Source organism: Streptopelia decaocto (assembly GCF_964273445.1).
Source record: "Streptopelia decaocto genome assembly, chromosome: 21".
Lineage (NCBI taxonomy): Eukaryota > Metazoa > Chordata > Aves > Columbiformes > Columbidae > Streptopelia > Streptopelia decaocto.
In genome coordinates, this window is record NC_138676.1 from 4,712,886 (window position 1) to 4,739,553 (window position 26,668).

Here is a 26,668-nt window from a genome sequence, read left to right on the forward strand (position 1 = left end):
TAAGTTATAAACGTGGGGGAAAGATCAGTGAGTATAATGCTGTAATCTTCACTGGTGTGTAAGGAATCCACACGTATTAAATGTCTATCAGTAACTTTCCGTGGAAATGGCTACAGCAGTCCCTCATTTAAAAGGAGAACAAACGTGTTATTGTCCCTGGCCAAGCCTTACTTTTGCAATGGCATCATGCAAAGAAAACCCCTAATCTGCCGAGCAGCTCTGATCTGATGGCGTCAGCCCATTTTCTCACTAATCCTCCTAGACTAGTCACAGTATCTTCAAAGGCAGATGGAAACTAGTCACTGTCACCTGATACCACAAGGCCAAAACTCACAGATGGCTGCCTGAAGTTAGATATGCAAAGACACGAGCTGGTTTTCATCAGCAACTCCCTTTGCGGTCAGTGATGGTGTGAACCACGTGCAGCTTCTAAAGGGCAAGATGACACTTTGGATAGGAAGGGAGGTTGGCACGGCATGGGCTGGGGCAGAGCGCTGTGCACGAGGGATTTCAGCTCTCCAGAAGCTCAGACGTCTGATTACTCTGTGTTGTATCATGTGCTGGACTCAAATCACTTCTTCCCACTCCACCACAGCTTTTGTGCGTGTGATTCAGGACAACACACCTTGGTGGGATTAATCACCCCAACCTTAGGGGTCTAGTTGGCTACCTGAGCAGGTTCCCTCCTCCAGAAGCTGATTCATCTGGTCCTGAGATAGATGATTCACTTTCTGGAGGTGCCTGTTTCCCTCACCGAGCCTCAGTATAAAGGCAGACTCAGAGCTCTAACCTGGGGACATGTACAGGGAGATGAGATGAATCTCACTTGTGGTTTCTCTGTCCCCAAGATCCCAATCTACAAAATGGGAAAAAATATCGTTTTTCTGTATATTGTGTTGGAAAAAAAAATATTACTAAGAAGTTAAGACACTGCAGTTATAGAATCCATATAAGTAACTGAAGTATAAAGGCCACGAGTGTAATAATTTCTTACATGGTGAAACGAAACGCTGTGGTTAATAATAATGTCAAGTCTGTACAGAAGAGGATAGCAGGCTAATATACTGGCCTGGTTCATGAGAGATCGCACCCGCTTACTTTGAGCTAACAGAGAGTCATTGTTAGAATTAATTAATCCAGCAGGACACAGTTCCCGCAAGAAGCAAGAAATGAGGTGGGTGAAATAGCAAGTCTAGACAGTATGAGTAAAAAGCAATCAAAAAAAGGCAAGATAGGCTGTGTGTTAAGATGACTGGTGGGATGTGGGAGATCTATGTTCTGGGTGTCCTTGTGGGACCTGAGGCAAATTCCTCAATGTCTGTATAGTCTGTGCTGCGCATGGGGAGTCCTCATTCAGCTGGCAGCTTGTGAGCGCTCTCAACTGCAAACGCAGCTCAAACCAGCTCTGCTAGGTCCCCTTTTTTATTGTTTGAATTTTCGGAGCGAAAGAGGCTCTGCAAACGTACCTCGTGATTAACGAAGCGTATGTCTCGGGAGAATATGGCGGCCACCCAGTCGCAGCCCAGCTTGACGTCGATGTTCTGCGCCAGCTTCTCCAGCGTGGGCAGGTGGTTGGTCTGGAAGTGATAGGCCAGCGTCACGTGGAGCTGCTTCTTGTGGGGCTCCACGTGAACATCTGCAACGAGAAGACGGTGGTTAACAAACGCCTATTGAGATTAGCAGCTTTTTGAAGGTGTAAGAGTGTCTATCGCCTCCAAACAGGAGCTGGGAGGAGAACCTTTCAAATAGCTTACGTGGAACAAATTGTGGGCTAGTTTCTGGGGAAGTCGAATGTGAGTTCCCTTTATATGTAGCACTTTGGATCAAATAATGAAAGATTTGTGGCCTTCTTCAGTCCTGAGTCACACCAGGGTGGCAGACAAGGCATTCTTGCCAAACTGCCAAAACACACATTCAGAAAACGACGGCTTTCTGGATGTTGTGATAACCATTATTGTCATTTTGAACCCACCGGGTCTTCTGCCAAAACAGCCATTTTTCCAGGAAAGGGGTGGCCTTCCTTTCATTGGCAGATGAGCAAGTTAAAAACACTACTTTGTAGTCTCCTCTGCTCTCTCTTCTACAGTAGCAATTACAAATCCATGGAATTTACACATTCATGAGACTTGATTAAATCTTTTCCCTGGGCATTAGTTGGATTAGCAGAGGGTGAGGTATTCCAAAATTGTGGAAACAGACCTAGAGATGATAATGATTCAAAATGAGCCTGCAGAAGAAGAACCTTTATTAGGAAAAGATTCCAGGAAGCAGAAAGGTGAAAGTGTGTGAAATATTTGGACTCTTCCAGTAGATGTGGAAATCATAGGATGCATTGTTTGAGTGTAATTTATTCTTGCTTATTCAACCAAAAATTGCAATTAAATTTGACTGATTATTCAGTCAAAATTGCAGCTATTCAGAGACTTGGCTCCAAGTGCCAGCCAGGGGTGGCTCTGCAAGCTCATCCATCTTTTATTTGATCAGCAAGAAAAAATATGCTCTGGATCTCTGCAAAAGCCCCGGAGGCTTTAATGTGATAACCTGCCCAAGCTGCGGACTGCAATGCAGCAATCGGCTTCCCCTGGGAAAGAACCGCTCCGAATGGGAGCAACGCGGGGCCAGAAGCTCGCTGGAAGCCCATTGATGCTTCCTTCTCCTTTTGGGGTAAAAACTGCCCCTTTTGACTCTGTTGATTTGGATGTTACATCACTCTGCTGTGCAGGGGAGCACTTGTACCATTGTCACACGCTGCACGAGTCCTTGAACCTGCCTGATGTGCATTGGTAAAGATAACAGCCGTTTCCTCCCTCTTCTAAAGGGAGAAAAGTTCTAGGTCACTGACAGGTGAAAACAATGTGATGAACCTACGACATGTCTGTATCTCTTCCTCTGAGCCATGGGCAGAGACTCGTAGCTGTTTTTTTGGTGTTATGGAACCCAGGAACTCAGAAGTTGCTGTATCTCAATGCACTTAAACTCCAGGATAAGCCTGTGATAATAAAGGACTAAACCAGTTGTGTTGTGACTAGTTTACGCTGAGCACTACAGCGATGGAGCGTGGGAGGATTAGTCAGGGAGCTATTATAATGCTCTGATGCTGTTCTGGTTTCCAAGTTTGGAGGTAACCGGAGGACACGTGGAGAGCACGGGGTGCTCTGTCTCCCCACTCCTGGCTCCTACAGGAGCTGCTTCCCCCTCCAGAAGCAGCAGAGGACCAGGCGATGGAGCCGCCGTGTTGGGAGACAGGGCTATTTGGAAGTGTTCCCTCCTCGGATGCCAGGTTACTTGGGGTCTTCTGACCCCGTTTGCATCTCAGAAATGCAGTGCAAAATCAAACGCAGCCTTTACGTGGCTGAGGAAAGTTCTGTGACAGTAGCTTGAGGTAGCGAGTGGAGCAGGAAATGCTCAGCCTTGCAGACAGAGCGTCTATCTGAAAGGTTAAGGAACCACCAAATGTCAACTTCCCCTTCAGGAGATAACACTTGAGACTAAGTGTGAGCTGATCTTACAACCGTTCCTCTCAGGCTCTTAGCCTCATGGCACTTTGAAAAATCAAGTATTGGCCTAATGAGCTTCGTTTCTTCGTGCCATCAAAGTTATGGGTTCTGAAAATGCCCGAGTCTCTTTGTAGCTGCCAGCATAGTCACTCACCGGCTTTCGAAGCGGCCTCTGCGGCAAAGTCTGCAGCAAACTTCTTGAGCACCTCAGCGCTTTCTTCCTTGACAAAGAGCCCGATGAAGTTTGAGGAGGTGTAGAGCTCCAAAGGCAGAGGGGCCGGGAATTTGCATTTCCAGCGCATCACGGTGGCCTGCAGAGCTTCGGTGAGAGCGTCCACCTTGCCGTCCTCACACTGCCAAAGGAAAAGGGACAAGCGTTTCTCAGGTGGAGAATGGCTCCTGCGCTTAGCTCTGTAGTGCAGAGAAAGGACAGGCTTGGGGGGGCGGGCATGGATTGTCTGCCTTTGCTGTAATGCAGTCTGAAAAAGCACATGGTGGTAGAAAAACAGTAGTTTAGAACTCGTCTGCCCTTCCCTTGTCCTCAAAACAGGATCAGCTATCCCCAAGTAACCTTCCTAACCTCACCCCACTGCCCCCCCGGCTGTTCTCATGTTAGCGATCGCTTGAGATGATGAGAATTTGGTCTTGTGCTGCTGCTGCTCATCAAAACAACCCGCTTAAAAACCAGATACCTCCTCGACAAGCCCGGGCATCGGGCGGTTCTGGCAACAGCCCCCCAGCTCCCGAGTAGAAACCCTCTGATGGGGCATGTAATGTCTGCAGCCTGGCCCTGGCAAGGGCTGCTCATGAATGTGTGCGTAAAGGCAATGGAAAGAGGAGCTCTGCTTTACCATAAAGAACTGGCAAAGGGTGATATGTGGGAAGATGTTGTGAGCTTTGTTCTTCCCACAGATCTGCTTCGACTGCTGCCAGAACTCCGACAGCTTCTGCGCCAGGGGGCCGGTGGGGCGCAGGTACAGGACGTACTCCCGGGGCAGCGTGTCGTCGAGGAACGGGTCACCCACGTGGGAGAACAGCCTGGGAGGGACAAACCAGTGTTAGATTGATGGACAGACACATAGAGTTTTCCAGCAAAACCAGCTTTCCCTGTCCTCACTTGTGTTCATTCTCCCTTCATGGAAAGAATCAGCTCTGGCAGGTCAGGCAGAGCGCTGCGCTGTCTCATTTGCAGCCTATTACCACTGCTCAGTAATACAGAAAATAGGTTTTTAGTTTCAGACTGAGGCTCTGAAGATCTAACCCGGGTCACCGCTTCTGCCTTTCTGACTTTCCGTGTACAAAACACAGGGAGGAGAGCACTAGAAATTGCTCAACAGCTTTGAAAAGGCAGCACTCGGTTTTCTGTTTAGGTGCTGGGGTGGGGAAGAGCAGTGGTTTCTTTCTCTCTCTCACCTTTTTTTGCTATTACTCGAGATCACAAGCTCTCTCAGACAAGGCTTCTTTCCGCATTGCTTATTTACAGCACTTAAATAATGGTTTGATAATTTTGCTATTGTATTTCAGCTAATGCCCCTGTTTAAATATTCCACATGGCTAAAGCCTTAGATGTTCAATTCAGTAATTTCTTTTACTCTTTTTAACATTTATAACTTCATACCAACCAGTCGCATGCTGCTTGTACACTTCTTCCACCTGTCGACGCCAGTGCCTTTTGTCTGAAGAGAGAACAAAACACAAAGGAATATTTCAGCGATGCTGGGTTACACGGCTGCGGTCACATCCATTGCTCGAGCAGCGATTCCTCGCTGGGGAAGGGCTCTAACGGTGCGTTCAGAACCTGCGGGATACGCTTTCCAGACCGATTCCCTCAGCCCTGGGGCTTCTCTTAGATGTGCCGCCTGTCAAATCGCTGTACGCAGTCTGAGGGACCAAGTCATGCAACCTGTTTGAAGTACGAGACATGGACCTCTGGGTTGTCCCTCCCTGGCCTGGTGTTATTCTGGATAGCGATGCGCCGGCTGTTGGTATTTAATGACCTCTTTGCTGGTCGTTTGCACAGCATGAAAATCGAAAGGTTTAGGTCTGGAAGTGCAGACATTGCAATTGCACTGAGGACAAGAGAAATTCAGCTGCCAGCAGGGGGCAAAACCCAGAGATTGTTTCAAATTGCAATAACCTGCCAAAATTTGCTAGCTCCCTTCAGTCCTCACTATATTGAAAGTGCTCTGTGGTTATTTCCCTTTGGGATGCCTATACATCCCTTTTCACTCCAGCCAGGAAGACCCAAGTCTTCCGTCCAGCAAGTTTTCTGGTTGCAGAAGAAACTAGAGCAGCGCTGTTTAACTTGTAGACATAGAACAGTGCCAGTTGTGTTCTCCTGTCGTTAATGTGGCCAAAGCAGCCACCTCCTTTTGCTCTGTGGGTTATACGCTGTGTCTCAGAGCTGTCAGCGACACAGAAGCTGACTGAGGGCATTTCCTTCACGTTGACACTGGCCGACCTCAAGCCATAACCAAACCTTACTAAATATGCTACGTGACAGCTTGATAATCGTGCTAAAGGCTTGCTGACATCTTTAAGCAAGAAGGAATATGACCAAAGGGACAAGATCAATGTGCTGTGCAGCCTGTGTTATCTGCTGCTGGTTGGGTATGGGAAGCGGGTCCAAGTGAGGGGAAAGGGTCGTGGATTAGGGCAGCGGGGACCCTCCAGCATTTCTTATTTCTGCTCGTAGTGCTGTGTAGGGTGTTTATTACACCCTTTCTGTCTGCAGCGGTGACTTTTGAAAGCGCTCCGATAACCACGCGGGAATATGCAATGTTAGCCACCAGCACATGTGCTGTTGACTCAGCTGTGTTTCAGCTCTGCCCTTGGCTTCCCCACCCCTTGAATAGACATATTTTTGTTCATTTTGAGAGTAAGAGGAAGGCAGTAAGATAATGCTGCAAAAAAGGGCTGTGTTGCAAATGTGTGATTATGAAAAGACTTCCTCCTGAAGCGTTTTGCTGCCCTTGTCTGCCAGCGTTCGTTTGAGATCAGCAGAGCTGGTCCAAGCACCTGCCTTCTGGAAGGATGGATCTTGTGTGCTCCACGGCGTAGCTGGGTCTGGTCTATCTTGCTGGCCTTTCCCTAGTCTGGCTCAGATGCACTATGCAAAACACCCCCTGCTTTGCTACGAAAAGTAGTTCAGATAAGAGCAAAGAGCTCTTTGCTCTCCCCTTGCACAGGCTGGGAACCCTTCGGGGATGTTGCTCCTTGAGCAGAGCAGTGACCGCCTGTGGGTTTTCCTTACCCTCAGCTCATCATCCATTTCTGTTATGTTGCCTTTGCTCAGTTCACCCCCCCATTGCCTGGGTTGCTTATGCTCTTTAAAGCACGAATAAATGTGACTCTCCTCACCATATATCTGAATTGTGCCTGTCTGTGTTGCATCCGAGACAGCGAATTAAAAACACCCTGGCTTTGAAATGAGCAGCTTCTCCTGTCGCAAACACTCCTCCTGATTTACTCTCTCCAGACCCCAGCGCGGATCTCTGAAGGAGTCATGCGCAATCTAGCAGGACAGACGGTTCTGCCACCCACCCTCGTTGACTTGTTCCCTTAATGAATTGATGTTTCCCTGCAACAAACCGCACAATAGAGCTCTGCTGGAAATAACTGCAGCTCCTTCTCCGCCGCCTTTGTGCTCCTGGGACCCCAAAGGGCAATATCAAATATTAGGCATGCAAGATTTCCAAAGGTGCCTATCTCTTCCATGGGGACAATAAACTCCCTTTTCAATTTAATTTTCAGTGAGAGGAGGAAATACCGCATAAAGCAAGCAAAACCATGGTATATTTTTATCGCGGGACCTGAAGCTGTGAGATTATTCTTATTATTTTAAATGTAGTGCTGGGAATGGCGATGATGACTGTTACAAAGCAGGGCATGCACCGCATCCCTCCCCAGCACCCTTCCCTGTAGCCAGGACCTGGAAAGGACCCATCCCGTGGGTGCTCCAGCTCCCAGGCCCTGTCAAGATGAACTGTTTAAAAGCTGAGCCCTCAAAACTAGTCACATCTATGCTGGGCACTTAGAAAAGTGGCCTGATTTTCACAGCTGCTGAGTGCAGTGGGAGCTGGAAGACACGTTTTGCTCCTGAGGAAATCAGGTCACTTAATGAGGTGACGAGCTGTGGCTCAGGTGCTCAGATTTACTCATGCTGGGTAGTGAGCCTTGGCTGTAGCATTGTAGCTAGTGGTAAGAAATGGTTTTGTGACGCAGATGCACCAGAAAATAACTTTGGCTGCCTCGGGGATGAAGTACAGAGAAATGGTTTGACAATGCACAGCAACGCGTAATAGCAATTTTGAACAGAGAGCAGAGATGCCATGTCCAGCTACAGGTCTGGAGATGCAGGATTTAGGGAAGGGGAAAGAAGATCCTAATGGTAGTGTCTTCCAAAAGCTCTGCAGGTGTTTTAACCACCACAAAGAACCTGATTTGTTTGATTCTTCAATCTCAAAGGCCTCGCTGTGACACTCTCCAATGTCAAGTCACAAGGAAAGGCTTCCGGCACATATTAATGTGTAAACAGTGCCCATTTTAACCCCAGCGCACAGCTCTGCATGCTACAGAACTTAACTCATCACTGCCGAAGGAGTTTTGGCTTCCTGCAAGTTCAGGCTAGGAAAAAAAAAGGGCAACAGGGGAATGTCAATATAGGAAATAGGTATCAATAAAGTATAATGGCAAAATCCCATTTACTTCAGAGGAAATGGCTGTAATGGGAAATGATGCATTAAGCATAAAGAGAACCTTAAGTCTCAGAGGTCCTTCCCCTCCAAGCGCTCAGCTTTCTTATTCCAGTTTAGAAAAGGAGCGTGTGTGTGGCTGCCACTGGTGCCGTAATGAAAGTTAATGCCAACAGCACAAGAACAAGAGATGGAGGTGAACTATTTCAAGATATCTGCACCCGCATTACATTTTATAGCTAAAACATACGCAAACTTTGGGGTGTCGATCAGCCGATGTGCTGGGGCGAGGGAGATCTGTGAACGAGCAATGGGAGGATGGAGGCGGCCTGGAAAAGAAAGGGAATGACTAAATCTTCCCTTTCATTATGTGCCTCGAGCAAAGAGAAACTTCTTATCCGTAACCAAAACCCCTCGGAGGGATGAATTCATCATTTCAAGTAGCCCCGACTCTTTGGCCCATAAAATATTTAGCTGGGTAAATAAGGATGTTTTGGAAAGCACATTAAACATGATGGAAGGACTCAGTTCTCCTCATCATTAGGTTCAGTTCAAAGGACCGCCTGACATGATAAGATAGGAATTATGGATCATAACTTACGCCAAATGAGTTTGAAAGGAGAATGCTGTCAACTAGAACATTTTTCTTGGGATTACAAAATAGGCACATTTATTTTTGCTTTAGTGTGTGTATAAAATATCTCTTTATGTAGACATATATTCAAATAGGTATATGTATCTATTCAAAGCCTTTTTTCAGTCTGTGTTGGTTTATGGGTTTTGTTTCCACATTGCCCATCAACTGACCTTTAAAAATACCCGAACTTTTGCAGTTCTCATCAATTGTTTACACCAATAACAGTACAACAGTGGAAACGTGTCTATTTTAGGCTTTCAATAAACAATTGCACATTGAAGAACAGTTTTGCAAGCGACTTTTCTGTCCATTTAATGACTTGGTCATTTGATGCAGGGAAAGATATCCACATTCCAAACAACTGACCGTGTGTCTTAGTTGTTCTATGCACAAAAACAGCCTCCATGAGGTGTTGTTTCCAAGTGGGTTTTGCTGTGAGTTACTCAAATGTAAATTCTTAATACGCAGAATCCAGTTGGTCACCAAAAATCATATGATATTGTTTCTGTTCCGATTTGGGTGACCTTGCTTCTATAAATAGGGACAGGACAGGAAGATATCACTAGGAATCAAGTTCCTGTTTAGCGTAGGGGGTTGGGTACGTTCCTTTTCTGTAGTTTGTTAATTAAAATAACCCCAAAACCTCAGCTGTTTTTGCAAGATAGAAACGACCCGAACATAAGTGCACATCAGCAGAATCACTTTTTCTTCCAGCAACACCTCAGCGCATCCTTCTGTCTCTTTCCGCACGCGATGGAGGACATAAAGTCCTCGTCACGTTTACCAAGCACCCCTAATTGCGGCCGCATCCTCCGCAAAGTGCGAGTTGGTTGCTCCACACCATGGTCCCATGAGCCAGCACTGGGCCCTTGTGGCCAGGAAGCCAATGGTACCTGGGGTGGGTTAGAAGGGGGTGGTCAGTAGGTCAGAGAGGTTCTCCTGCCCCTCTGCTCTGCCCTGGGGAGACCACACCTGGAATCTTGTGTCCAGCTGTGGCCCCTCAGTTCCAGCAGGACAGGGAACTGCTGCAGAGAGTCCAGCGCAGCCACCAAGATGCTGCAGGGAGTGGAGCATCTCCCGTGTGAGGAAAGGCTGAGGGAGCTGGGGCTCTGGAGCTGGACAAGAGGAGACTGAGGGGGGACTCATTGCTGGGGATCAAGATGGAAAGGGGGAGTGTCAGGAGGATGGAGCCAGGCTCTTCTGGGTGACAACCAGTGACAGGACAAGGGGCAATGGGTGCAAACTGGAACACAGGAGGTTCCACTGAAAGAGGAGAAGAAACTTGTTGGGGTGAGGGTGGCAGAGCCTGGCCCAGGCTGCCCAGGGGGGTTGTGGAGTCTCCTTCTGTGCAGACATTCCAACCCGCCTGGACACCTTCCTGTGTAACCTCATCTGGGTGTTCCTGCTCCATGGGGGATTGCACTGGATGAGCTTTCCAGGGCCCTTCCCATCCCTGACATTCTATGATTCTCTGATTCCCTTTAGGAACACGCCGTTCGGTACAACATCCCCAATTTAGGTCAGCGAGTGCTCCAAGCAGCTCGCAGCGATGGAAAGACGCGCCTGAAATACAGGAACTTTCAGTGGAGAGCAGGGAAGTGCACGGTGGCTACCGAGGCTGCGAGATTTCAAACCGTGCTATATCCTGTAGGTCACATAAATATTTATAGAAGGTGCCTGACAGCATGATAGGGCTCCATAGTCCCCTTTGCTTGCTCCCAGCTATTGAGTACCAAGCTCTGGTAATAAGAAAGACAGAGAAATGTAAAATGCCATCAGAAGTAAATCTGGGAAGCATGGTGCTGTGTATTTCTAGTTTCCGTAATTTAAAATGTTCATTTTTTTCAGCTGGCAAACATGATGATGATGATTTTTAAGTGCAAGGAGCGAGGGCTTGGGTGTGTGTCTCTGTTTTATGTGTTTTGGGTTGGTTTTTAAGTTATGTAAGATTTTCGAAAGCGGATTTTTTCTGCCTTCTTTAGCACATGTGCACTAAGTCATTCCCCTAATCCTCTGCTTAGCCAGCTTGTTAAAGCAAAAGAAGAGGGAAGTACAGACTCGTAAAAAGTGTTGGGGATAAAGACAGGAATGTAGCAGCCATTTAACGTTTTTAAAGAGATACACCGTTCAAGAAGGAAGCAGGATATTGTGTTCTTTAGAACAACAACAGTGCAGCTTTTTAAGAGTCCTGGGCTTAGATGTCCAAGCCCACGGTTGCCAGCGGCTCCCAAGGACGCTGCATGACGAGGAGAAACGAGGTGCAGGTATTTTGCCCCATTGGAATTCAGGTGCAAAAACTTGTAATGAGTTTTGCTTACAATCACGATACCACTTTTCTTGTGGATTGCATTTGTTGCGTGGCTTCCTAGTTCACTCCCTGAAGCTTTTCTTCCTGTGAGCACATCTAGAAATGTCCTGCTGCTCAAACGCAGTGTCTGAAAATAACGGGAGCCCTGAAGCTGGAGATTTAAGAAAATGATGTCTCACAATTCCCTAATAAAACCGTAAGAGTTGGCAGCACCTCAGCTGGCTGATTCAAACGGGTTCCGAATTCTGATGCAGAGCAACCACTGGAAAACGGCGTCAGGATTAAGGAAGACACGAAAAATCACTGCTGCTGTTAAAGGGTTTGAAGAATTCTGAATGGTAAATTATAGGTGATACAAATAAATTCCAATAGAAAGCAGATATAACTGGAGCACATTCAGCAGAGGCTTGTCCCCTTCAAACATCTAATTTTAATAGTAGTAGCCAGAATGCAGCAGAATGACCAAGATTTCGTGATTCAAATAGCGCAGTGCAGGAGAGCAGGAGCTTTCATCCCAATACTATTAATACATTTTTGGCTAACCAGGAAGACAATGTCTTTGCAAGGAGCCAAGTTAGAGGTTTAAGCACGCTCAAATGTACCATCTGGAGCTCCAGCGATAGCCAGAAAAGGAAGCGGTTGTCACGCTGATTGGAAAGAAATAAACTCCCTTGCAGTGTTCAAGATAAACACGACGCTTTCTTCTTTGTAATTGCTATTCTTCCTATAAATTAACGAGCCGGGCTGAACAGAGATTTGCCGTGTGGTACCAAGGTCCTCCAGTCACCATGGTCTCTTTTTATGGGAGGTGGAGAGAGTGAGCGACCCGATGTCACTCAGGTTCTGGGACAGGGGGCGGCTTTGCTGAGGATGCTCTGCCTTGTACGTAGAATTTTTGAAGTATCATCTAGATCTTTAGGAAGAAGAAAAAACAAGCCGCAAGTAGCACTTTAAAGTGCCGGTGTTAACATTTTCCAGCTTCTTGGGCTTTCAAAACAGGAAGTTTGGGGGCGGCGCAGTTGCACAATTTGCCAGAAAGCTGCTGTTCCGTGAAGTCGGTGACACGGCCATACAGGGAACCTGAGCCCTCAGGCCACCTCGCTTTCTTGGACTATTTCTCAGCGCGGTGCGAGGAGGTTTTGATGTGCTGCTCCTATTAGTAGGAGCCTTATGACCTCAGCTCGACTGCCAGTGGAGGGTTGACATGTTCTCCAGAGACCGAGCAAACCCCAGAGCTAAAGAGGAGTTTTCCCAGCCCGACAGAGGGGAAGCGGGTAGAGATAACACAGACCAACATCAACACGGTGTAGCCGAAAACAAAGCATTGAGCTATTCGCTTTGTGATGAAATTTGTGATGCAAACTTGCTGATAGGTTAGAGTCCAGGTCTTTGTATTGTGCACATCCCCAGAGTTTGGATGTTCGTCTGAACATGACATTGGGACTATACTGTCACTTAGGTACAAACAGGCGTTGAAGTTTTGTTCAAAGACGGCGAAGCAGCAGGTTGGGACCTGCACAGCCAAATCCATTCACTGTTCCAGTGAATATTCAGGGAATATTCCACAACTACATCACTCCACAGCAAGGCTCCATGGGTCTATCTGGAATTGGATATTCAAGTTGGTCAGTGCGCGAGGTGGAATAACTAAGAGGAAAAGCAATGGTGAATATCAAATCAATGATATTTTTGTGGTTCGTCTGAATATCTGTTTGCCAGAGATGGAAGAGTTAAGACACCCGTGTCCCAAGAGCTGCACTCAGCAAGCTTAGTTTGGTATTTTTTTGCACTAGTCGGTTTGGGCATTATTTGCTGCATTTGGAAGAGCTTGGCTGTCTTCCTTCTGACACCTTATTTTCTTCTCAAGTAGTCAATAAATGGGCAACGTCTGAGGAATCTTACATGTTGTATGTACTCATGGACTCGCAACTTTGCTGAAATGGCAAAGCCCGGAGGCAGAAAGCGGGAAGTAGATGCCTAGTGAGAAGCTGACCATGATCTCCTACCTAAAATAGACCCACGCAAAGCAACAAGAAGGAAGTCTAAGAAATTAAGGAAGGTGGAAGGAAGAAGGGTGGAGTGCTGAGATAGTTGGGTTAAAGGCAAAAAATAGACTCCAAATAGCCTCCTGCTCTAGACAGCTCTGTTCAGGAAATTTTTTAAGCCTTGTTGTTCTCCATAACACAACTATTTCAAAAAAGTATTCCTCGCTTGCTGTTTCTTGCCATCTAGATAGGAGGTGTGTCGATATTCCTATGGGATACCGGGGCAAGAGCCCTAAAGTGCTGTAGGAAATGGGGAGAGGAGGGTGAATGCAGCGGATTGCAACAGATTCAAGGCTAAAACACCCCCCGAACAGCGGGGTGGGAGCACGGTGGTGCTAGAAGGTCCATCTTGGGGTGAGAAGTCACACACAGGTCTCACCTCTTGCCTCGGAGGTTTTGAAGTGTGTGGTTAAACCAGTAACCTAAAGCTAATGTCAAAGTTTCCATTGTGGGGGGTGGAATGTTAGTTAGCAAGCTCTGGCCTGAATTTCAGTTTGGGGAACTATTGGGTCTCCGTTAGATCGCTCTGTAGTCCTCAGCTCATCCAAGTCGTGGTGAACTCTGTAAAGTAATCCTGCAGACAGCAGGAAAACTGCAGCGAAGTGGAGCTGTAACAGAAGATTTCCAAGTTAGCTCAGCTTTGGCTTGTGTCTTCTACTTTTTGTTGCAACAGGAGGAAATTTAGGCAAATGTGGATGCTTTTGAGAGTCCTGTGCACTGAGTTAAGGTGGGATATCCAAACTGGAATGAAGTATCTGTTCGTTCCCAGTCTTGAGTGACAGAAGCTATAAGATGCTCAGTACAATTATTTTGCCGTTATAACATTAATAACAATGAGAAGTCGTAAACACTTGGCCAGACTTTAAACTCTAATGCCAGATTATATGGTAAAAATATCCTTGTGGTGACTGGTTATCTGGAATTAGTAGATGAGATCTACACAAGAGCCTCTGAAAGATTTAAATACCAACTATGGAAGGGTTAAAAGAAGTCCCATTAAAACTATGTATGTTTGAAGTCTAAAAGGGAACAGGAAATGAAGAATTGTGATAAACTGAGAAACAATGAGATAAAGAAGGATCTGAGAATGTAATGAGAAAACTTTACCACAGGCTGGGAATATTTCCCTGCTTTTCTTCTGGCCTGGCAGTTCTAACTGTACAGTCTTTATTCCTTTATCTGATCATATTCTTGCAGTATGAATAGTGAATTGCAAAAAAGAAAATAGGAAGACCTTAATGAGACCTGGATTTACTAATTAGCCCTACACCAAAGAGTACTTATTCATATTTTTAACTTCAAGCATGCACTTATAGACTTCAGTGAGGCATAAGCACACGCCAACTGCTCTTCTGCAAAGCATATGCTGAAAGGTTATTGCAAATCAAGATTTTGGGTCTATTATTTCTCCCGGCAGAATTTCTAAGGATTTTAGAACAAGTGTTTGCCATGATAAAAGTAGCTTTTTTTCCGTTCACTGAAAACCTGGGGATTTGATGCTACCAAATAGCAAATGGATGTGTATTTGCTGGAGATGGTCCTCGCTCCTTTTGCCTGAACAAAGCTCGTTGTGCGTGGCGATTGAGCCATAACCCAGCCTGTCCTCAGCCTCCTCCATTTGTCCAGTGTGATTACTGTTTTATGATTGCTCGGCTACCTAAATGGTGAGAGATTTGGTGCTTCTCTTTAGTTAAGAGTTCTAACAAGGATTCCCAGGTGAGATGTGTTCTCTGAGTCTGAAGTGTGTTTTCTCACCAAAGGCTTTGCCGTAGCACTTTACCCACGTGGAACCACATTTCAGCCCATTGCCAGGCTTGTGTAGGAAGCCACGTGGTGGCTGCTCGCCTTGAGGACCCTGTTATCCCGCCTGATCGTCTCGGGCAGGTATCGTTAGGCAGATACACACCAGCATCCCTCGCTTCCCCAGCGCCGCGCTCCCCCGCGCTGCCGTACAAGCGCTGCTGTGGGGGTGTGTTTCTAAAATTACTCACGACGCACGTCTTTTACAACCGGTCCCCATCTTATCTATTGTGTGTGTGTGGCTGATACTGCAAAAGCTTATGGAGAAGTGCAGTTTTTTCCTTAAATGCAGAAAGAGGCCTCCCAGCTGCAGATCTGCAGGCTCCTGTGCTCCCAATGTTGGAGGTCACCGTTCCACGTGTGATGATTTGACCTTTCCTCAGTCCTTCCCTGTTCTCCAAACAGACCTGCTGCTGCTCCCACCTCTCAACAATTCCAATTAACACCCTTGGGAAGCACTGATGAGGAGGTTCTGTGAAATATCACAGAATCACAGAATGGACTGGGTTGGAAAAGCCCTCAGAGATCATCGAGTCCAACCCTTGGTCCAGCTCCAGTCCATTGACTAGATCATGGCACTAAGTGCCATGGCCAATCTCAGTTTACAAACCTCCAGGGCCGGTGAGTCCAGCACCTCCCTGGGCAGCCATTCCAATCCTGACCACTCTCTCTGCAAAGAATTCCTTTCTAATCTCCAGCCTCAATTTCCCCTGCACACAGGGATCTTATCTCTCCTTTTCACCTGTGGCAACAGATGATTTCAAGCTGCAGCTGAAAACTGATCTTCCTCAGCGCATTCTTTGCCTCTTCTGCATGTTTTCTTTGCATCCTCTGCAGTTTAACATTTAATGCTTTATCTCTGCAAAGATGCGTGTTGATACCGGGTGAAAATAACCTGCGTGGAGTGAGGCTGGAGTGAATATCATGGCAAATTCTGTTGGTGGGAGACAGACCCTGGTACTATTTTCTCCCGCTCAACACTCTTTCCCGCACGCAGGTTTTAGGATGTTTGGGGATGCTAAGCCCATTTCTGCATGGATTCCTGTGTGGACAGACTGAGCTGCATAGAAATTACACCATTTTGCATGACAGATACACATGCAGTGTGCTAAACTGCGTCAAGACCACGAGGTTTTCAGAAGAGCTCAGCATTAGCCTAATTTTGCTCCCAGTGGTATTGAATGAGGCAGAATTAGGCTAGAGCTGAGCTTCTGAAAGCTGTACCCTGCCTCCTTCTTGCTGTCGTTCTCTAAAAATAAGGAATCCAATTAAATCAACAGCAGCACAAAGTATGAGGGAATGTATAATTAATTAAAAAATGCAAAGGCTGTCTTACAGCACTGATCAGCATTTAGCAATCCTGCCACCAGCTCTTAGTCTTTTCATTCTTCCTTTTTAATCAGTGATTATTGTTGTATCTCCTTACATTATGACCGCGTATTCCGGTAGTATTTCAATGTGACTGTGTTCCCTGGGAGCTGTAAACCTGCTCATAGGAGGAAAATGAGATAAAAGAGGAAGGGAAGAATCTGTCACCAGCTCGAACCCTGGTCCTGACACCTCACTGCAGCCCTGATATCAGCGAAGGATAAAATTTGCTCGCTGTGATAGTCAAGAATTTAATTTGCAACACAGCCCTGACGAGGAGCCTGAGAGATAAGAAATTGCATGTCCAGAGTCATCTCTCAGAGCTATCACTCTCTTTATTGCTATTGTTCTGTATCTCGCACTCCCAAATATGTATATATATATAAATCTACCAAGAGACTGTGAGCAGCCACCGGCGAGCACAGGGCTCTGTCACCTCCCAAACACGCGTTTCACACTCGCGGTGCAGAGCGAAGGGAGCTGGAGATGATCTCTTCTCAGTTATCCTGGCAGGAATCCCCCGAAACTCTGCTGGATTCACAGCAAATCTGGACCGACTCCTGTTGGGAGCAGAATCCGGCTTATGTTTTGAGCGCCAGCTGTTAGTGGGAAACAATAAGACAACGTGGAAGAAGAATCCACATCATCCCATTCTGGTGGTTCTTCATCAGTTTCTACCTGGATTTCTCCATCTTCCTTTTGTCCAGTTCAGTTGCTGGTTGAATCTGTTTCCTCGTGGCAGTAAATATGGGCAGTTTGATACGGCCGTGGCATAAGGACGGACTTTCGCCTCAGGGAAAGGTTGAGGGGGATTCACTCCATTGAACCAACAGAGTTGGCACCAGTTGTGGGTGGTTTCGGTGCGGTGAATGAATCTTGTGACGGTACCATCCTTTCTTTTCAATAGCATTATTCACACTGGAGATAACGGCGTCTCGACTCATCTTTGCAGTCAGCGCAGGCACTTGTAGGGCACGTTTACTTTTGGCGAGGGGAGGCATTTAAAAGAGGTCGGATGACTCATGTTTCTCCCCATTGCCTGGAAAAAGAGCGAGATGACTGTTCCAGACATGGGCATCACCTTCTGACATGTAACACGTGAAAGTAACTCCTGCCCTCTGTTTTTCTGTGCCTGTTCTCTGTATATTTTATATCTCCTGTATATTTAGATCATAAATTCCCCTCGATGCTGTAAGCTCCTGTAATGTCAGGATCTTTCAGCGATACAGTCACAAAAATAACTATTCATAGTGTGGTCCCTACGCTGCCAAAAGAGCTGAGGGGGAAGATCTTTTACCTCCAGCCATGAAAACAGCTTTTCTATGTGACTCACCATTTCTTCATCCTCAACTAAATACCCCTCGTAGATAGATAGAAATTATTAGGAAAAGATGAGCCATCTCTAGGTTGCGGTGGAATTCAGTAGAATTGCTGTAGAACTCAAGGAGGACTAAAAGGGATCATATTCTTGCTGAGTCCTCTGAGATTTCAAAGCAATGGCCTTAGGACTTGGGTTTGTATGAATATCTGCTCTGGTTCTTCAAATAGATTCAGGATCCCAGGACGTTGCTGCGAGATTTAAAAAAGAACAGCCCTACCAGGGTGTTGTGGTTTGGGTGTTTGTTGGGTTGGTTGGTTGGTTGGGTTTTAATGCAGGGAAGAGGCATTTTCACTCCTTTGCTGACCGGGCACTGGTTTCCAGCTACAGGCTGCTCCCAACTACGCATTTGAAGTTATTTTTGAAATGCATTATTACCCTCAAGTTGCATCTCTCCCTTTTTTGATGCATAATTTAGATTTTAGCCTCTTAGAAACGAGATGCCTAAGGAACTGCTGATGCTGCTGGGAAAAAAACAACAATAATAAACCGGTACAAAGCATTCTTTGTGAAGGCTGTTCTGGATGTAAACACATTTATACTTCTCTGAATTCCCCCTATTTTTGTCTCTGGGGTGTTTACATGAATACAGAACCTCTGTTGTTTGGTAATTCACCAATACGGATGAGATCTCACAAACTCCTGCTGCATATCAGGACATTCCAGTTCTCATGGTACCCAGATGGATGGATGGACGGACGGACTACGGGTGGAAGAGAAATCAGAAGTAGCTTTTTATTCTAATGGGGGCTTGAGTAGCTCAATGGAGTGCTGGATTTACTTCTCTTTTGCTGGTTGATGTTGACAAATCTATTTATTTCTGGGTGCATTTTATCCCGTGCCCAAAATAGAGGTAGTGAGGTCTCTGGCTGCTGCTGTTATTCTTTAGGCTAGCGTAGATTTCTCCCAAAATCTGCTGGAACCCACAGAAGAAAATCCACAAAAGCCTTTGGGACATGTGTATACATTGGCCTGAGCCCTTCAGGATGGGTGAAAGGACATTTTATGTGTGTGCTCCAGTTATCACAGATCTGCTTCTCTGCATTTGGGTTCAGCATCCCTAAGATGAACGAGGGTTTTCTAAGCTGCACGGTGAACTTTGATTATTTGAGCTAAACGTTGCGAATGGCAGTCACTAAATAGGAATCGAAACAACATTCCCTTGGTTTTCCAATGTGTTATTAAAATCTGTGGCTCTGAGGATCTGTATTTTTGTCCAACAGGCTTCCTTTTGTTTTGCTCTATATGGATGTTGTTGTTTAACTTAGTAAAACCCAAGCCTGAATGTCTTTGGCTTTAATAGATCTAATTAAAGGTGTAGGCATTTTGGATAAGAACCAACAGTGCTCCCTACTGAACCCAGCCTAAAAGTATTAATACCAAGTCCAAAGTGAATTAAAATCACGGAAAAAAAACCTTCTGTTGAAAAACAACTCGAAGGACTGAAGATATAAGATGAATCCGCATTGTATGTGATAGCGAAGTGTAATTGAGTTAATCTGTGCTGCTGTTGAGGTGAAAAAAAATATGGCCTGAAAGTATCTATTGAAGTAAAATTGAGATACAGTGGGGGATGGAAACAAAGTCTAAAATGGGATGTTTTTCTAAGCATTGGAGGCAACATCAGCAGGTTTTTAAGTATGTAATTTATAGGGGAAGTGACTCAAATGAAATTACGCACTTTAAAAAATCAGCAAGTGTTGAGGGTATAATAACCTTTGAAGAATTTTGAAAGCCCTTTCATATTGGTATTATTAGAGTTCCTCAATCCAGTCGTTGTACTTTCTTTTCTTTTTAATGGCACAGCTCCTAATATCAAGTGATTATTTCAGAATCAATGAGTTTCATTAGAAAAAGCCAAGTCAATCCGTATCCTTCCTGGCTGGACAGAAAAGCTTAAGAAACTCGAGTGTATCTTAAAACCTTCGGGACTATGGCTTAAAACAAAATGTTCAAGTGTTAAAGTTTTGATTGTTAAATGTCACTGTCTCCAAGGTAATGTCATGATCTTCTGTCCTTAGTCATAAGGTCTAAGTTGTGCAGTTATCTATCGGAATAGGTACAAGATGGAGAGAAAAAGAGGCCAGAAACTCCAGTTTCACCCCTCGAACTTTGTGGCGGGATCCGCTACCATTTAAAAATCTACTTGATGTGTTATAGTCACCAGCATTTTCCTCCTCTCTTCTCCCAAAGTGAGGTGGCTTGAATTAACGCAGACTTTCGTACAGAAAAGGTTGAGAAGTCCATACTTGGTGAATAAAACCTCCTCCATGAACATTCATCCTGGGTAGAAGCCAAATAAACGGCCGCCTCACACCTTGTCCAATCCCATGAGGATTAAACATTTTATGAAGCTTGAAAACCTACTTTTTCCTGCCTGAAAACTCTATGTTTGCAAACAAAACATGCATTTTTTGGTCATAGTTGAAAGAAGCTGAAAACGTTCTGCTTTCCAATTTGGATTTATTTATAAGGAGTGGGTTTTGTGATGAAATAGAAAATGCTGATTGATCTCCTGAGCATTTCAGCCCTTCCTTGCCCTTGTAATAGAAATGAGGGTGAGGTGGGGGTTCTGAGGGTCACCTGGAGGCAGGTTGGCTTTATTATCCTCTATCTATCTCAGGCAGGTAACAGCCCTGACCCAAAGGCTTCAAACACCCTTCACAAAGGGGCTGGAATTTGCTTCCAAAGGAGTCAAACAAAACCCTTTCAATGGATTCCATCACTTCCGTCATAAACAAAACGCGATTCCCTTTCAAGCTTATCTGCGTGCCAAGTCCTGCGGTTACAATACAATGGCTGTATTGTTCTTGTAGGCTGCAGGCTAAGATGTATTTTGGTAAGTGCTGCTCTTTCTAACACAATTGTCTGATGACAGTTATTCTAGCAAACCATTAACTCCTTCAGCCCCACAGGACCACGGCCAAGCAGGCTGGATAAAACCCCAACATTCAATATATCCCACTGAGCATTGAGGAGAACAGAAAGTACCACAAGCCTGGGACTCTCAATGTTAGATAACATGTAAATTATGGTGAGTCATAGTGGAAAATCATAGATAAAGATTACACAAAGGCTCATTTAACCACCATCCTATGATTTTTTTCCCAGATACACTCACACATACTTGAGAATAATGCGACTATTTGTCCATCCCCCCACCCTGCAGCTGTCTTGGAAGATATGAGATACAGAATAAAAATGTACATGCATATTCATATTCACCTCACATTCCCCACCGAGGCATGAATGAACCGGTTTGAATCACGGCTGCATTTGTGACAAATACACTAATTCCCACAGTTAGACTCGCATGAAAACGCTTGCTGATTTTTGCCTGGGTTACTAATGGGATATTCCCATCTTGCAGTTTGGAAAAGAGGCACAAAATGAGCGGGTGGTCCTAGTTTCAAGGGATAGTTTCAAGGTGATGGTTTCCCAGCCTTCCCTCTTTGAATTAAACTATAAAACCTACAAGAGGTGCTGGGAAAAGAGGCCAGAATAGGCAGAATATCTGGCTCATCATGTCAGGAAACACTGAGAAGACAGTTGGGGTTTTTTTCTAGTGTGTGCATATGATCTTTTTGTAATTCAAGCTCAAGTCACAGTGAAACTCTGCAAACAAATCCGCAAGAGGAGCGAAATGTGTTAACATGACTTGGAGACCAATCCCAGCGGTGAGTTTAAGGATAGGAGATATTTCTTCCTCCTCAATCAGTAAAGCCCGTGCTAATATCCTAAATTATACTAAAGAAATACGCCAGTGAGGAGACAGAAAACAGCTTGGCAAGCACGACAGGAAAAAGGGACATAGGTTCATAAGTAAGTGCCAGAAACTCTGGCTGCATTTCTAGAGAAAGGCTGAGAAAGTGCATTATACTGTAGAGAAGGCGTCTTCATGTTGCTCATCCTTCCCATCTCCCAGACAGCACAGAACTGATCCTGGTGGGATCATCTCATTTGCTTTCTTCAACTCGGTACTCGGAGGCCCAAGGAACGAGGCCAGCGACCTTACAATTAGAAACGTTCTTCCCAATCTTCCACCGTCATTTGTCTCCGCTCATTTTCATGCATTAGCCTTTATGAACCGTAATTGCATTCCCTTCTGGCTGCTTAGGGAAGGGCTTTTCTTGCAGGGGTTTGAAAACGGGGTCCTCGGAGTTTTGGGGATCGTGGCCACTAACTGGTCCCGGCACTGGGCTGTTGGTCCCACGTACCAACCGCTTCCCCAGGGCACGATGCTCCAGCAAAGACTCACATCCCTGTCACCCCGCCAAAGTACATTTTATTCCTTCTGTACATTCACTGCAGCCTTTCTCTGAATGTCCTTGCTTTGTCAATAACTCTCTGCTGTAGATACTTCAGTCTTTTGATTTTTCTTTTCCTGTGCATACCATGTCCCCATCTCTCTCTGCATTTTCCCTGTCTGATTCACATGTTGTTTCCTCTCCATCACTTGGGTGGAGCTTTTTGTAGTCAAGGGCATTAATATATGTATGAACAGTGCTCGCTAGCTTGTGACCTTGGTGTCAGAAGGAGACTTTTTGGTTCTACCAGCATATGCATTATTAATACAAATATCATAACAACTAGTTACAAGGAAGTGGAATTATCTTCCCTTGTACTATGGTATATAAAAGTCTATGAGGACAGATCAAGCAGCTTCATTTGTATTTGCTGTGTCTGAGCTAGAGCTCCTTAAAAACGCCGGCATTTTCAATACATTTCCTTATTAACTTGATAAATTGTTTTTTAAATGGTGAGCATTTTTTATATCTAGTCAAGAAAATCTGATTGTGTTCATGCCGAACAGAGACAGCAGATTGCGGAGAGAGGCGAATATGTTGGGGTTTGATATTTTGAGTTTGGGGGAGGCAACTCATCAACAAATACACATGAAGAGCCACTTACAGGAGCGATATATTCAGCTTTTGAGTATATATCAGTGATATATCTGTTCTCGGTGCATGACTCCAGGTAGTTCCCTCTCAATCCAGATCTCAGTCAAGTGCAATTATACTTTTTGATACTGTAGGAACCTTTCTGATGAGTTTTTTATCATTGCTTTTCATCTTCTGGCATTGCTATTTGTCTGATTCTCTCTGAAATTAAACCCTGTTCGTACTAAAGCCAGCGGCAAAACGCAAATATTCCTTTTGTCTGTTTAAAAGAAAAAGGCCAAATTGTCTGTTAAGAGTTTTTCCTAATAATTTTAACTTTTGTAAGAGGAAAAAGAAGGGGAAGAAGTGTGGCAAAAGGGAGACGTCAGCATTGAGGTTTGTGCAATTTACTCCACCTGGGTACATTAGATGGCAAGAGAAATTGGCCTTGAAATTTGGGTTCATTAAGGAACATTCACAGGGCCGTCACTCAGGCTTGGGAATAATTTTTGAGTTTTGGCCATAGACAGATGAAGTTTCATGAAAAGAAGCACTAAGATGCCATGGAAATGATGTGTTTTAGTCCTTAAATGAGAAGGATAGAACCCTGACAAGCCTTCTGAAGAGTGAGGAATCCATCCCGGCCTCTCATCATGTCACCAAAGCTGCTTTTGTATCACAGAATCACAGAATCCCAGAATGTCAGGGGTTGGAGGGGCCCTGGAAAGCTCATCCAGGTCAATCCCCCCATGGAGCAGGAACACCCAGATGAGGTTACACAGGAAGGTGTCCAGGCGGGTTGGAATGTCTGCAGAGAAGGAGACTCCACAACCCCCTGGGCAGCCTGGGCCAGGCTCTGCCACCCTCACCCCAAAAAGTTTCTTCTCAAGTTTAAGTGGAACCTCGTGTGTTCCAGTTTAAACCCATTACCCCTTGTCCTACCATTGTTTGTCACCCAGAAGAGCCTGGCTCCATCCTCCTGACACTCCCCCTTTCCATCTTGATCCCCAGCAATGAGTCCCCCCTCAGTGTCCTCTTGTCCAGCTCCAGAGCCCCAGCTCCCTCAGCCTTTCCTCACACGGGAGATGCTCCACTCCCTGCAGCATCTTGGTGGCTGCGCTGGACTCTCTCCAGCAGTTCCCTGTCCTGCTGGAACTGAGGGGCCACAGCTGGACACAAGATTCCAGGTGTGGTCTCCCCAGGGCAGAGCAGAGGGGCAGGAGAACCTCTCTGACCTACTGACCACCCCCTTCTAACCCACCCAGGTCCCATTGGCTTCCTGGCCACAAGGGCCCAGTGCTGGCTCATGGTCACCCTGCTGTCCCCAGGACCCCCAGCTCCCTTTCCCCTACGCTGCTCTCTAATAGGTCATTCCCCAACTTACACTGGAACCTGGGGTTGTTCCTGCCCAGATTCAAGACTCTACACTTTCATTGCAAACCAACATTTTCAAGGTGCATAAACAGGCCCGAGAAAACTGCAGGATTAGAATAAACTCTCACAGCGCCCCAAAAAGTTTGATCAAAGGCAGCTCAATTGTCTGCACCAGCCGGAGGAGTTAAAAAGACAAAAAAACCCACCAAAAACTTGGGCGAAAGCCGGGAAAATGTAAAGGCTAAAGGCTGCTCTAACCACTAAGTATCTACTTCATCGCCCACCCACCTCCCACACAAAACTAGAAATAACTTTAAATAATTTATTTAAGCGTGTCTGTATTGCAGTTACATATTTAATGACTTAAAGGGATGGCGTTTTCATTCAGGAATAAATCTGAATTTTCCATAATTTGCAGTAAGCATTACTTGTTTGATGAGCCTTTCAGAATGCTTTCCAGCCCTCGGTGGATTCAACTCCATGCTGTCATCTCAGGTAGTCATTAATATTATTAACAAAGAGCAAACCATGCCACAAATGGGTTTAGTAGCTAAACTTAGAACAGGGTAATTCAGTGAGAGAACAAGGAACAAGCTCATTCTGATCGCTGAATGTTAGAAGGAAAAAAATACCTCTTGTCTTCTGCTCTTATTTGTTGCCTCAAGTATTTCCTCTTCATAGATAATAACATATTCAGGGACTCAAGGGCAAAATGTTAAGCAGGTATATTAGTGGCGGAATGATGGGGACATCATTTATTATACAAAGGAAGGAAAAAGGAGGTATCTACAGTACAATTTCATGTTGGAATTATCTAAGCTCGTTACAGATGAAAACATCTGACTGATCCATGTTCTGAATTCTATTAATACTGGTGAGTAGTTCATGGCTCTGGAATTGTCATCACCTTGATAATGGTCACAGTTTGGTCCAGCTACTTCCAGGAAATGATATTTTTAATGTGTCGAGCATGTCAGTACATCCGTAGAAATAAATGGAACAGCCGCTGCCCTTGTCTATAGGCTGGGATATACTGTGGGTGTCCCCATATGGATATAATTCCCCTCGGCCTTTTCGTCTGGACGCAGATTGCGACATTTGGGGGGTCTTGCCTTGGTGACCACATCTCATAGTTGTCAAGAAATACTCAGAGAACCATTTCCCGTGCTTTCGATGGGGCGAGATGAACGATACTGATGGTTTTGCATTCACCCGAGCCCTGGAAGACTCAGCAAAGAGCAACCAGCATGTGGTCCAACCGTTTTGTTCACAGAGGGAAAATAATGATCTTTAAAGCCCAGTTTCCCCCTGTATAAATACACGGTACAGAAAAGCTAATTATAGCCCCAAGGCTGACAATTATCAATGACAAACACAAACCCCCCAAACAAACCAACCAGTTTCTCATTTTGCTTTAATTTCCCTTTCTCGGTGGCAGATGGTGGCTTTGCAGGGGTGTTCAATCTGCTCATAGCTAATAGGGTGGTGTTTCTTCGAACGCTCCATCTATTTCCACAGGAATGAACCATCAATTCTCACTATAACACAACCCAATAGTCAAGAAGCTGACTGGGTGAAAAAGAAATAAACCACACCACCTACATCCCCTAAACCTCTATCAAAGAAACAGTAATAACCCAGAGTTGTTTACTATACTTTCTCCCTTTTTGTGTATTCTGTTTGAGCTGAGCCCCGTGTGCTGTTCTGCAGCGATTTCACAGCCAGGCTCCTCCAGCATCCCATAATATGCAGGCTGAGAGAGATGCTCCAAGTTCCTCCAGGCCCAGAGCTGCTGTTTGTTCAAAGGATAAAGCACAATCCTTGCCCTGAAGATACAGAGAGTGGAGTAAACAGTATTTCATCCTTGGGACCTCCTAGAGGGAGCGGGTCAGATCTGTTCCATGCGTCTCAGCCCTTGTTTTACTAAGCTCTTCTTGCCCAAATTTCCGCTCGCATTTCAGTTATTCCCCTTCCACGTCAACCAGCACAGCCCTTGGCTCTACCTGGGAGTGTTTGGCTGCCCAACAAGCCACCAAGCAGGTAAATCCATGATGGCTCAAGGAATGGAAAGCCAAGCTTGCAAAGGGAGCCCGCAGCACTTGGGTGGCTTTTGGGGGGCAACTCCTCAGCCTGGAAAGCAGCTTTGGCACGGGACACCCCGCTCTGCATGCACGGGGTGGCCCCGACACCCCCAACATGCACTACTGTGAAATGCTCTTGCATTAAAGACTATTTATTGTGTCGGTGGAATCACTCTTAGAAGTAGGTAGAGGGGCGTTATATGGCAAATATTGAGATTTATCATCTCTCAGCACAAACTTCCAAGTGGATGCTGTAATCTATAGTTTTATAGTTTAGGCAATGGAGTAATTCTCTCCTTTCAGTATTTCTCTGAATTGTAATTCTTCAGCAATGCCCCCAGTCTAAGATGTGCGCAGGATGTGTGATAGTGGGGAGGGGAGGGTGCGGTGATCCAACTGCCCAATACTTGGTCATTCACGACTTGTAGCTTTGTTCCGAAACCGAAAAGTGACCTGTTTGTGTGCAGCTTTTTCCACAGCGTCAGCAGCGAATCTGCTGTCGGCTACGGCCGCCGCACCTGTGCAGAGCAGGACCACGAGCAGCCACAGCAAAGCGGCTCTCAAATGCTGCCGAGCTTTGAAGCGACCCACGTTCAGTTTTGATTC

General features: G+C 45.6%; 1 protein-coding gene across 1 annotated transcript in view; it reads right to left on the bottom strand.

Annotated features, from left to right (window-relative positions):
* Positions 1–26,668, bottom strand: part of UBASH3B (ubiquitin associated and SH3 domain containing B) — a 60,971-nt gene that overhangs the window by 18,376 nt on the left and 15,927 nt on the right. Inside the window, exons 2-5 of the mRNA XM_082070588.1 lie at positions 5,120–5,173; positions 4,349–4,535; positions 3,652–3,850; positions 1,467–1,636 (exon numbers count right to left, since the gene is read on the bottom strand). Coding sequence (XP_081926714.1) covers positions 1,467–1,636; positions 3,652–3,850; positions 4,349–4,535; positions 5,120–5,173 — 610 coding nt within the window. The remainder of the gene's footprint in view (positions 1–1,466; positions 1,637–3,651; positions 3,851–4,348; positions 4,536–5,119; positions 5,174–26,668) is intronic.